The sequence below is a fragment of the Trifolium pratense genome, linkage group LG2, assembly GCF_020283565.1.
Source record: "Trifolium pratense cultivar HEN17-A07 linkage group LG2, ARS_RC_1.1, whole genome shotgun sequence".
NCBI classification, from domain to species: Eukaryota; Viridiplantae; Streptophyta; class Magnoliopsida; order Fabales; family Fabaceae; genus Trifolium; species Trifolium pratense.
In genome coordinates, this window is record NC_060060.1 from 46,307,858 (window position 1) to 46,321,527 (window position 13,670).

General features: G+C 31.1%; 1 protein-coding gene and 1 long non-coding RNA gene across 2 annotated transcripts; both read left to right on the forward strand.

Annotated features, from left to right (window-relative positions):
- Window positions 1–723: 723 nt before the first annotated feature.
- LOC123909088 (DUF21 domain-containing protein At2g14520-like) lies at window positions 724–6,564 on the forward strand. The gene is made up of 12 exons (XM_045959863.1): window positions 724–946; window positions 1,775–1,851; window positions 2,921–3,004; window positions 3,172–3,285; window positions 3,452–3,538; window positions 3,631–3,770; window positions 3,854–3,941; window positions 4,066–4,139; window positions 4,329–4,441; window positions 5,292–5,533; window positions 6,228–6,274; window positions 6,357–6,564. Exons 1-12 carry the CDS (start codon window positions 754–756, stop codon window positions 6,505–6,507), a joined length of 1,410 nt encoding a protein of 469 aa, XP_045815819.1. The 5' UTR covers window positions 724–753; the 3' UTR covers window positions 6,508–6,564.
- Window positions 6,565–10,138: 3,574 nt separating this feature from the next.
- LOC123903999 lies at window positions 10,139–13,549 on the forward strand. Its single transcript, XR_006808236.1, has 3 exons — window positions 10,139–10,434; window positions 12,258–12,504; window positions 13,332–13,549. It is a non-coding gene; the product is annotated as an uncharacterized LOC123903999 (long non-coding RNA).
- Window positions 13,550–13,670: the final 121 nt, after the last annotated feature.

The window sequence follows — 13,670 nt, forward strand, 5'->3', positions numbered from 1 at the left end:
CAATGTCTACGAGAGAGAAAACAATGAGGAAATTTTTAAAAAAGTGATTTGCTTAAACCATCACAATTTCAGAATGTTTTGTTGAGATGATTTATTAGAAAAGAAGTTTTTGGGTTCGTGGAATTGTTGTTGAAAATTAGTTTGTGGTTGTTTGTTTTCAGATTAAATAAAATAATGAGAGTTTAATTGTATGTGAATAATTATACATATTCTTTGTTTAATATTAATAAATTTAAGTCATTGATTACATCTAACGGTATAAGTTTACTGGTTCACCGGTGAGGGACTTAATAGCTCCCTCACCTTAGACGTCACCATTTTTAATGGACAAAGTTGAATTTTTCATCTTATACTGACTAATTAATTAAAATGTAATTCGGTTGGCAATAAAAAAATCGATCAATATGTTTGTCACATATGGATTAAGACATACATTAAAAAGTTTAATAACGACACATGTTTGATGAAAATGATTACATAGATGTGTGTATATGGACAGGCACTACTCTATATTTGTCAAATAATAATATATTGAATAAATTAATGTCTTAACTTTGCCTCTTAGAAATTTCCAAAGAGTTAGGAATTTTTAGTTTGTGACCTTTTATCAATTTTGCAGGCTTAATATATACAAAGTGTTATGTTAGTATTATATATACACTTTTGATATACATTCCCTATTGCAATATTCTTGCATATGTTTTTGGTATATTTTCTTTTGCTTCTAATTTCAACCATTCTAAAGAAATTAATATGAGTTCATACGATAATAAGGAAAGTGAACATTGTTGTGGAACTCATTTTTGGTTTCTAGTACTAATGTGTTGGGTTTTTATGATATTTGCTGCAACTTCATCAGCACTTGCTCTAGGACTTTTGTCCTTCAGCCAAGTTGATCTTGAAGTTCTTGTTAAAGTTGGACAACCTCAAATCCAGAAAAATGCAGGTATATGTGTCTTTGATTTCTTCTTAGTGTAATTTTATCCATAATCTCACTAAACCTCTCAAAGAAATATTATTTGACCAAACAAAACTAAAGGACAAAGTTTTATTCCGTACAATGACGTTGATATATATGCCCTGGATTCAAATTTAAAAATTTCGCACTTCTTCACAATTAAAATAAAAAGTGAGTCTAGTTAATAAGCTTTTATCCCAGTTAATAAGCTTTTATCTCAAAAAATAAAAAAGACAGTTACTTGTCTTGTAAGTTTTTATGGTAAAATGCTGCGGAAACATTAATTGGATGTGTGGATTCAAACCAACATTAATTGATTGTGTTGGGGTGCGGATTCAAACCATCAATGGTCATCTTCTCCGCACTTAGTGTGTCTAAGTTTTGCCGCTATAGTTTTTTGATAAAAAATAAATCACAAAGATTTGGAAATTACATTGCCACCATCTTTTTTCCCCAAATTACCCCATGCAAGAATTATACCATATAAGTGATTTGCAAAATCAAATTTTATGGTGCGTTACTCATAAACGCTTGAATAAGATAGTTTGAGACTCTTTCAATTTAATTATAGCTCTTGCATTCGAATTTATATTCCTAAAAATGCAGCAATGTCAAAACTCTTGAATGAGAATATTGCCGACTATTGGGATCGGCCAACATGTTTATAGAGAGGCCTAAAACAACTTCTATTGTGAGGCCTTTAAAAAAATAAGTTATGTTAACATTCTAGAAAAAAAATATTGTTATGTTAGTATTGAAGATAGATAATATTTGCATATGGAACTTGAAATATGTATTCCTCTATCTTATATACAGCGAAGATTATGTCCATTGTTAAGAACGAACATTTAATTTTATGCACCCTGCTCATGGCTAAATCATTGGCATTGGAGGTATGTTATTACATTCCTTTTGTCGTTTACTTACACAATAAATTGTACTAAATTATATAGTAGGAAAACAATATTAATATTTTATTGATATTAAAAAGTCACTTAAAATTTAGGATGAAAAAATATGGTATTGAGCTTTGAAAACCATAAACAAATAAGAATAAAAAATTTCTATAAAAGTGGTAGTTCTTTTATACAAAAAAAAAAAAAAAAAAAAAAAAAAAAAAAAAAACTAGCTAGTAGCTAGGTTTGAGGGCGAACAATGCCTAAAACATCGGCTATCAAAATATGACTAAATTGAGGGGAACAACTATGCTAAGCCTTTAGAGAGGCTAGAGCCCGTCTTGACAAGCCAATATGCACATTCTTTGCATTCTATAAGTGTATGATGGAAGGAAATAGTCGTATTCAAATTTTAGAATTATCAAATTTTCTTGATGAGAGAAGCATAAGGATGGAGAGGTGTCGTGTACCACCTAACTAGTCATAATCGTAGAATCTGGTTCAATAACCACATTGAAACCCATTGATTGATTGCTAAGCAAAGACCGTTTCAAATGCCATGAAGCTTGGATTGTAAACCAGTAGCAATCCCAAAAAATCTAGAAAAATATTCAAGTAGTCTGTTACCCACATTGTTGCGCATGATACCTTCAAAGTTGGATCTACCAGAATTATTGAGGAAGTTGCCATTCAAGTTTTGTGAGTAAAATCTCACAATAGTTATTCTATTCAAAAATCAAATTTGTCATTAAGTTGATCTCATTAACCACTTAAAAAGTTAATAGGCACTTGATTTAACCAAGTCATTGGGCTCGAGTCGTTAATGAGCTTCACCAAAAAGGACGGATTTCGGGAAAACTCGGGTTGGATTCCTGGGTGGAACAATTTCTTGGCCAGGCTTTACTTACCTCGCGGCCGAACTCTGGACTACTAGGGGCCCTTTCCCTAGGAACCAGAGGGTTATAAAAAAAAATAAAAATAATAGGCACTTGATCTGCGTCTAAACATATTTAGTCATGCCTATGCTTATGTTAATGGGCACTATAATAAACTTGTGTTATTGAAGGGTGTTTCTGTTCTTATGGAGGAAATGTTCCCAGAGTGGATTTCTGTGTTGCTTGCAGCTGCCCTTGTCGGTATCATTGCAGAGGTCAAATTTCTTCTATATAGCTCAGTTAATTTTACAATGTTTATTACTAATTTATTTGTATACATTATATGTACATAAACAAATAAAATTAATACATAAATATTGATATAATAATGAATGTACTTTATTTAAATTTAAATTCTCATATGAGACATTGATATCATCAGGTCATCCCTCAAGCCTTGAATTCTCGATATGGTTTAAGATTTGGTGCTACAATGTCTCCTTTTGTTCGAGTTCTGCTCCTACTTTTCTTCCCAGTTGCATATCCAATTAGTAAGGTAATTAAATTTTCTTTAGAGTCGAGATTATTGTTGTTCTAACAAATGCCTAACATTTCAAACTTGGAGACGTAAACACAATTGACCGAACTCGGTACTAAATACTTTGTGTTGTTGCTTTTCAATATTTGACTTGTAAGCTGACAATTAATTCTTGCTATGATAGTTGTTAGATTATCTTCTTGGCAAAGGACATACTGCACTTTTAGGAAGAGAAGAGCTAAAGACTTTAGTCAGTTTACATGGCAATGAGGTTAATTAATTACCAGCTTATTTTTTACTCAATCAAGAAATTTAATTTTATCATATCATATGCTAATAATTAATGTTTATATAATCAATCAGGCAGGAAAAGGTGGAGAGTTGTCAGTCCATGAAACAACAATAATTGCTGGAGCTTTAGACTTAACAAAGAAAACTGCTAAAGATGCTATGACACCTCTAAGTGAAACATTTTCACTTGACATAAACTCTAAACTTGATATGTATGATATGACCCTCATATATATCTATTAATGATTCTTAAGCATTAGTACTTTTTTTTATCTTCTAAATTCCATATTTATAGGCATACAATGGGCATGATAATGAGCAAAGGTCACAGCCGTATACCAATCTACTCTGCAAGACAAACAAATATTATTGGTCTTATCTTGGTAATCAACCAAATAGCCCTTTTCTCTAAGGACTTAATTTTCTTGAAACATTTAGCTAATTTTTATGATATGCAAAACATTTATCCAATATAATAGAAATGCTTGTTTCAACCATATGATTTAGGTGAAGAATTTAATGTTCTGCCGTCCTGAAGATGAAACACCAATTAAGTTTATGACTATTAGGAGAGTTCCAAGGTATGAAATCTCTCTCCCATGATGATAAAAGTATCTTTCAATAGAAAAATTAAATAGAGAAATATGACAACTAAGTATATCTTACTACTAATTGTAATTGATTAATAAGCTACACTAGTAAGCATAGACAGTTATTTGTATAATGTATATATATAGCTTATGCCTTATGATGTTACTTTTGGTTAACAGAGTAGGTGAGAATTGGCCACTATATGATATACTGAATCAATTCAAGAAAGGTCAAAGTCACATGGCTGTTGTCCTCAAAGAGAAGATAACAACTGCTGCATCTGATACAGATGGTATGGTATGAATAATTGATGTACATTCATAAATTATTTACATTCAAAATATATGACATGTCAAATTTCATTTTTCACATAAGAAAATTTTATGGCATAAGCATCTCGGTCGTTTGTTATAATGCAAATCTTATGCTGGCCCTTGTCTACCATGGATAAATACTTTAAAAAATTTCAGCATTACAGTGACTGCAAAAGTTGCCTTTTGAAAGTAGAAATTCGCAGTTCTCCTTGTTTTCACAACTGAGAATGTGGTTTGATCGGTGTCAGTTCAACAAAAGAAAAGAAAAAATGAATATATGTGCCTTAAATCCGAACTCATGCATTTTCTCTTGTTTTTCTCAAACTGACACCGATTAAGTCCTCGTCTCAACTGTAGCGGAGAGGAGGATAACAAGCTTCTACTTCTAAGGAGTGACGTTGGTCAACGTTAAGTTTATAAACCTTGGACAGTCATCACATTGCATGTTGATTTTGCAAGGTTGAGATGGGAGGAACATATAATATCATCATCTATTTTGGCTTATGTTTTGGATAATATAATAGGTTTTTGATATGGTATCCAAAGTTTAAAATAAATTTTGATGGACTTAGATACACCGTAGGCTGCAACACGGTGCAGTGATCTATAGAACAATAGATCTATTTTGATCTGACGATCCTATAGGTTGTTGCACCGTACATTGACCGTAGATGATTCATAAAAAATTTCGGGCTTCCAGTACATAGTATAACAAGCCCTTAGATTTCCCACACTTTTATAGTGTTTGGAGTGTTTATGCATTTTATATGCTTCAGCCTAAATAACTTTTGCATAAAAAACATCTAACCTTATAACTATGAACTGCAGGACTTGGCTCATTTTTACCACATGATTATATTAGCATCTCAACTGAGGCATCAGAAGAATCAGAATATTACAGTGCAACATTGAAGAATACCATGCTTCAAGAGAGTAGTGAGTCAGATCCACTGCATAAATCAAGACAACATGACACAAGTATATCCTTAGAGAATATGGAGTCTCTTCTAATTGATGAGGAAGTTGTTGGGATTATAACTTTGGAAGATGTCATGGAAGAGCTACTTCAGGTTAAATTACTGTCTATCATAGATACTATAAAAAAAATTCTTCTTCTAGACCCTCTCTGCTATACGAGTCGAGTCGTATGAATCCATCGTAAATCTCTTTTTAGAGTCAATTTTTCTATACACAAGACTCGAACTGAAATCTTACTTAAAGAAATCAAACTCCTTGTCACTTTGACCAACTGGCTTTGGTAGAAATTTGGTTTTCAATTCAAGTGATAGCCAACAATTTTACTTGGTTGCTGATTTATACAAATTAATATACTGACACTTCAAATTGAATGGTGTCAAACACAACACCGACACGTGTGGTTGCATTTAATCAATTCTATTTTCTTAAACTACTACTCATGTCTATGTGTTAGTGTTATGTTTGGTGTCATGTCACTTCTTCATAGCATTACACAAACCTTGCATAGATAAATAGTACTAATTCAGTAGGCACTAACTATGAATCGCCGACACAGACACTAACACTGACACATTGATACTATTAATAATTTGAGAAAATGAATTAATTAAATGTATTCACATATGTTGTGCCAGACACCAAACACACATTTGATCATAAGTGTCGGTGATACAAAGTACACCGTTGATGTTAATTAATATTAACTTGTATAATACAGCTACTACTTTTTTTTATCTCTGCATTTTAAATAAGGATGCTAATACATAATTGTTTTGATTATTCAAGGAAGATATATTGGATGAAACTGATCAATATATTGATGTCCATCAAAAGTGAGTACAATTTATAATTCCATAAACACATTGCTTTAGTTATTATAGTCTTAGATTTTTTATGCTATATATCTTGTTTCAGTATCACAATCAAATTGCAACATCCAAGAAGAGGGACATCAGGTTCTTCCAAAAGAGCTTCAACTTCTCATCAACAAAGGAGAAGTTCAGATGCATCTCGAGTTCGATTTTCAACTCCTACATTTACTTCACCAATTTCTCCTTCCAACTAAAACTAACTAGCTCTCACATGGTTCTGCTAACAAATTTGTGCCAATTGTTTTAATTTCTCTGTCTCATCTCATGTTTGTTTATTGAGTATTTATGACATAAATCTCTCTAGACTCTCTATTCTTTCTTCTTCTTTTTTTTTTTGACAGAATTCTTTCTTTGTTAAATATATGTAAATTATATATATATTAAAATCGTTTAAGAAAAAATATACTTCATAGAACTTTATACTTGTCATACTATGAGGAGCTATTTTTGTTTTTGAAGTATTGTTTTTTATTTATATAAACCAATATAAAGCATGCAAAGTCATCACAATAGAGAAAATAATCCAAACTAGATTGGCACCGAAAACTAACAATCATTTACAACACGCCATAAGAATAACAATAATAAAAAGAGAAAATCGAAGTACAAAGAAAGTGGAGGACATAAACTAAATCCACAAAAAGAGAAATTAACAAAATGTTAAGGTAGGTATGCTAAACCTATTGCGGAAAATTCCACTCTGACAAACAGAGGAAGTAGAATCTGTTAAGAAATCTCACATCGGTTGAGAGATGGTCTGACTAAGGGTCCGTTTGGTAAAAATAAGCTATAAGCTAGCTGATAGCTGATAAGCTAGCTGATAGCTGAAAAGCTAGCTTATAGCTGATAGCTGAAAAGCTAGCTTATTGAAATTAAAGTGTTTGGTAAAATTAGCTTTTAAAGTGGTTATTAAATATAAAATTACATAATTGATAGTGGGTAGTTTATTTTTTAGAGTGGGTAGTTATTAAATTAAAGGGTAAAAATGGAATAAAGTGTAAAAAGCTATAAGCTATAAGCTCAAATGCTACTTGAAATAGCATCTGGAAAAAAGCTATAAGCTAGTACAAAAAGTTTGTTACCAAACACCTCTAATTTTTTGAAACAAGCTTATAAGCTCATATAATAAGCTATAAGCTAGCTTATTTGTGTTACCAAACACACCCTAAGTGCTTAAAGCAAATTGAAAAAAAAATTATGTTTGTTTGTGGGGCACATAATTCATTCACAAATCTACAAGCAACATATCCTTAAATTATTTGTATTTATTTAATATATTATTCTCATCCACACACAACCATTGCAAAACTCAATTTGCAATTGTCAGTAATGGATTACGAACATTATTGAATTGACTAACTGGTGGAATTAAAATACAAGTGCATGTGTTTTTTCTACAATGAGGAGCACCACTAATACCTATAAGACAATTACAACAATTTGAACACATATTATCATTTTGACATGAGCTTGGACAATCTGCCGTACAATCTGTAACTCTCTGTGGGGTTACAATCTCACCATTGATTCCTCCTTCTACATGTTCCATACACATATCTGCACATAAAAGATACATGAAATTAAGAATAATGTTATATCTTTAATAAAAAAATGTTTTACAAATTAATTAAAGTGCAAAATTTAGATTTGATGGGTGAGATCAATTGAAATCAAGTTATGATGAATAGAATATAATATTTTGTGACCCGTGAGCTTAACTCAATTGGTGAGGACATCAACATTTTACATGAAGGGGTTGGGTTCGAACCTCGGACATTCCACTATACATTAAAAAGATTGAATTTTTAATCACTAGACTCTCTGACAAAAAAACAAAAAGAATATTTTGTCAAACCTGATGCAATGATCAATAAAGCAACAAACAATGTAAATTTGAGAGAAAAATGTCTTGTTGTTTCCATCTTAATTAGTTATAAATTATAATACTTATGTTCTTTCTTCTGGAAAATATTTATATAGGCAAATTGTTTCAATGCTACCTTCTTTTTTTTGTTATATGGAAGAAACAAAGTCAACCATTTTTTATGAAATTGTATTAATTATAATGCTTGAATAAGTAAAAGAATAAATTTCAATAAAAAAAAGGAAAACAAGTAAAAGTTTAAATATAATATAATTGTATAATTCTATGATAAAATTAAATGCGGATGATAAGGACAAATTTCATAGTAGTAATTAATTAATGTAGTCAACGAGAGGTTGTGTGGACAAGTTTGCTTCTTTATTTAGGACAAATTTTATAATTTATGAAGCACATACCCATATATTGGGCACAACACATATATATTATTTTGACTGATTGTAATTTAAAAAAATGACACAATTCAATATAATTATAAGTGTCACTGTTCCATCGACACATTATCTACACTGAGACATGTCTAATCCGTAGAATTCCTGTGTATCATAGGTTATACTTAACGATAATCAGAAAAATATGAATATACAAAAATAATATTAAGACCTAAGATCGACTTATGGTATTGCGAACACCAAACAACAGCGAGGTAGACAAAATTATTTTGTGTTGTCATCAACCTCAACAAAAAAAATCAGTTTAAAATTCACAGTACACATTTTTCTCTTTCTCAAAAAAATGACATTTATAGAAAAAAAGTTAAAAGAAATTAAAATGGAAGTTTCTAAAATAGGAGTGGCAATTATTTAATTTTTTTTTTTGGAAATGAAGAGGGCTTTCGCACAAGGAGCGGCACTTATTTAGATCTAACATGCCTGTATGCTTTGATAGTAACTCAAAAACGCGGATAATGAGTGCGGATATGAATACTTAAATACCTAGAGGATACATGTACGGATACAAAGATATATTGTTATCCATACGAATATACTATAAGTTTAAATATGCATTGTTTTTTAAATTGTCGATACAAAGATATGTACTATATTACCCTACCCATAACTATTATATTTATTGTCATTTCTACATGAAAGATATAATTTTTCAATCAAAAATATCCACACTATATGAGCGAAAAAAATAAAAAGTTAACTTGTGGTAAAGTAGAAAATAACTCTTTGTTATTAATTCTCAGGTTTTTAGGAGTAGGGAGTCCCAATAATTTAGTGTTCGGCTGCGAGTTAAGTAAAGTCTGACAAATAATTGTTCTCACCAGGAATCAAACTCGATTTTTTTCGAACGATTTGTTTTAGGGCAGCTCATTAAGCTCATTAACCACTTGAGTCAATATCTTTGTTAGTATAAGAAAGAACTATAAGACTATTATTGTATTTGATTAGTCAATAATTGGTAATCAAATACAATCATTGACTAATAAATACAATAATAGTCTAATAAGAACTTTCAACAAAAGAAAAAACACAAAGAACAAAGTGAGATGTAGCGAAAGTGAATGAGAATGAGAATGAATGAGGAAGAGTTGTAATGAGGTCGAATGATATAAATAAAATTGCTGAAAGCGGGAAATTAAAATGTTTTTATAGGTTGAATGTAAAGTAAACTGATTTTTTCACGAATAAAGTAAAATAGATTTTTTTTTATTGATAAATAAAGTAAAACTAATATTTGTCCATTAATATGAATTAAAAATAAAAAATAATTTTAAAAATAAATGCAAGAAGTTTAAAAGCTAGTTGTAATTCACTACAAAAAAAATGTCACTTTGCGACACTTGCATTGCGACGATTTGGCTAGAACCGTCGCAATGTGCTTATTTTTGAAATTTTGCAACAGCTTATGGGACAGTTAGGTAACCGTTGCAATATTTTGGTTTAATTTTGAAATTTTGCAACAGTTATATTAACCGTTGCATTATTTTGGCTATTGCCGGTTTATAAAAAAAAAAACATAGAGAAAAAAACATTATTTTGCTCACCTGACACGGTTTATCAAAAAACTCACACCAAATCCCTAAATCCCAAAACCACGATCTTTGTTGTCTTCTTCGATCTCTTCGCCTCGAATCCCTAAATTACTCTCTCAATCTCGTTCTCTCCAACATCTTCATCGATGTCTCCAAAGAGAAATCGTTGTCGTCCTGTTCTCTTCACCTCAAATCCCTAATTTCTCTTTTATTATCGTTCCAACTGTAGAAATCATTGCCGTCATGTTACACGTTCAGGTTTGTTTTCCCCTGCTTCCTCCTTCCCTTTGAGCATGTCTTCAAATCGTTGTTGGAATTGTTTCACTGTGTTCCTCTGTTGTGTGGTTTCTGCTACTCTACTGGTGTTTTTTCTAGATTGTTTTATGCTTCTTAGGGACAATTTTTGTTGTAATTCTGCTGTGTTGTTGGTAGTTTTGCAGTTTGGTTTATAGTTCCGCACTGGTGTGGTTTGTGTCCTTGTTGGGGTGGTTTGGTGATTTTGGTTTTTGTTTAGTTATTTTAATTTGGTGGTCACTTTCTGTATCTATTTGTTTAGAGACTTGTTTTATCTTTGCCTTCTGTATCTATTTTTGTTTCAGTGTTTTTTCTTTCTATTGTGAAGATATTAAAACTCTATCTTAGTGTCCTAAACTTTCACGTTTTTAAAGAAGATCTGAATTTGAGAATTTTGTTAATCAATTTTGTCGTTCCATTGCTTAGGTCCAATTTTGTAGATCTCCTTTTTGAATGATGAGTTGTTTCCTTTACTTGTCAATGCATTTCATCTTCTGTGTGCAAGGATTGTGCGTTTATTGATCGGTCTTTTGCTTATGTACTGACAACTTGAAAAGTGCTTTTGGTTGATCTTATTGTTGATGAGGTTTCTATTCTGAACCTATTTTGTAGATCTCCTTTGTGATCCTATTTTGAACCTATTTTCTTTCTATTGTGATATCAGCAAGGAAGATTTGGAATTGAGTTTGTATTTTTTCTACCTAGCTAACATATGCTAAAATATTTGTTTGCTTGTTGCTAATTGAGATTTGAATGTGTTATCACAATATTTGCTTATATCATTTGATGAGAATGTGGTCAAAGAGAGGGAAAAAAGCTATGATACTAGTTCACATTTATTGAATTGTTTCTACTTCACAATTCTTTATGTTGCTGGAATTGTGAATGAGTTTGGACTTGAAAGTAACATTGCTATTACTTTAATACGTATTTGTCATGATTGTCGGATGAATGTATAACAATATTTTATGATACCTCAATATTTTATTTGCTAAACTCAACACCTAAAAATGACAAAAGTAAGAATTTTTTAGAGAGGATGGCTCCCTTGGGAGTAAGAAAGTAAATAGATAAACTCTGATAATTGAAAATCATTCTCAAGTCTCCCACCTATGAACATCCATTGTGTCTTGATAATTGAAGAATAGGAGCGGCTGGCATTGATTGTGAAGTTTTAATAATCTAATCTAGTGGAATTGGCTGAGAGTAAATTCAATAGGTGACAGATATCCATCATCTAGAAGATTTTCATTGAAGTTCCTGGTGTAGTCATAGTTTTGATGCAGCTCTGGTATGAATTGTGCCTCCTTGTGTGTTCAATCTGCTATTCAGTTTTGGTGCTGCCATGGAGCTTCATAGACTTTGTTTTATTGATATCTTAGACATGATACTAGTTTTTCTCTATCCTCATTGTTTTAACGTATTCTGGTGTATTCTTTCAGTAATTGGGAGTTTCATGCCTCTTGTTTTGACAGTGGGGATATTCTAATCTTGTATCCTTGTTTTTGGCATATCTTACACCTATTAATTTAATTCTCTTATCCTTTTCAAAACAAAAAAGTCTCCCACCTATGCAGCCATCTTACCTAGCAGCCATATCTTCTCCCTAAAATAGATATGTTTAGTTTGTAATTATGAGAATTTAAGATATTTATGGGCTAGTATATCAGCAACCCTATGCGCTAGTATATTTATGGGCTGGTTTGTTTGCTTCTTCCCTCGCTAGTATATTTATAGTGAATATTAATGAATATATAGTCTAATTTTTTCAAAATGTAATATTGTAGAGTTTTTATGCTTGGCTGCATCAACATGATTATCAGATTAAGAAATCTTTGAATCCAAAGGCTCAAGGCGTCTTTCTGAGATATACATGGAAGTGAGGAACAAGCACAAACGCCTATCTTGGATAGGCAAGGATGCTTGGAAAGAGCTTGTGGATGAATGAGAAATAAGAAAAATCGTGCTTCTGCTAAATGTGGGTCTGTCCATACTGGCGGATCAATATCTTTCACTGAGAACTCCTTACGGATGGTATGTTATCCCTTCTGCATATTCTAAAACATAGACTGAACCGAGTTTCCATTAAAATGCTGAACTGTTATGATAGTTGTGTTATGTACTTGACTGCTATGTTAAGACAAACTGATATTGACTGCTAATGGTTTTCTGCTAGATATGTGAATTTACAATGTGCTGAAGTTAAGTTTTTTGCTTTGTCTATTTCTCTTATTTGTTGTTTTTAGTGATTAAATTGAGGTTAGAAATTGGTTCTTCTTTATTCCCTTGTGTAATTGGAAATGGTAAATAACTATTTATTAGTATCATAGCTTTGAGATTGAAACTAATTGGAATTTTTCATGATTGGATCCTGCTTCTGTCTGTGTTGGTTTTTCCCTGTACTTATGCAAACATATTAAATATTATGTTGAAGAATTGAACTCTGGAAGTATTTATGATTGATAACAATGTGCCATTGCCTATTTTCTATTTTTGTTTGTTAACATAGTATGGCACAATCAGGATAATGATTGAGTGACTTTGACATTGTAATTATTTGTGTTTGTATGGTTTAGAGTGTTGTATGGTAACTCATTTATTTCATGTGCTTAGAAAAGAGATGAAAAAAAACTCTGGCCTTAAATGGCCCCCCACAAGTTGGTGGTGGAATTGGTCCCCTTGGATTAGTCGGTCCTAAGGCCGGATACCAAGTTTTCAAAAAAAAAAAAAGAAAAAAGAGATGCATTATGTTATGTTTGAAGAAACCATTATCTTGTGGAATTATGTCATGAACTAAGTCATTTTCTACATCTCTGTTCGTTTTTTTTAAAGTATCCTAATATATACTTATGTTTTTCCAGGTAACCGAATATGAAGAGTCAAGAGATGGTAGACATTTTGAGTCTAGCTAGCATTAATTAAGGATTATCAAGCAACATACTAGGGAATATTTAGATATTTTTTGAACTTATTTTGACATAATATTTTGTATGTTTAACCACTTTAATTAAATTTTTGATGTATGGATGTTATCAATATTTAATGAATTATATAAATGAGATTAAGTTGTTTATATTTATATATTTGTGCAATTTAATTTCTTTATGGATATAGTAACTATTATTTAATAAGCCATTAAAATGAATAAAAATTGTTTTAAATTAACATATATATATATATATATATATATATATATATAT

Coding starts and splice junctions, on each gene's coding strand:
- LOC123909088 (XM_045959863.1), top strand. CDS start 754: ATGAGTTCATACGATAATAAGGAAAGTGAACATTGTTGTGGAACTCAT. Junction 947..1,774: donor TCAAATCCAGAAAAATGCAG/GTATATGTGTCT, acceptor TCTTATATACAG/CGAAGATTATGTCCATTGTT. Junction 3,942..4,065: donor ATATTATTGGTCTTATCTTG/GTAATCAACCAA, acceptor CATATGATTTAG/GTGAAGAATTTAATGTTCTG.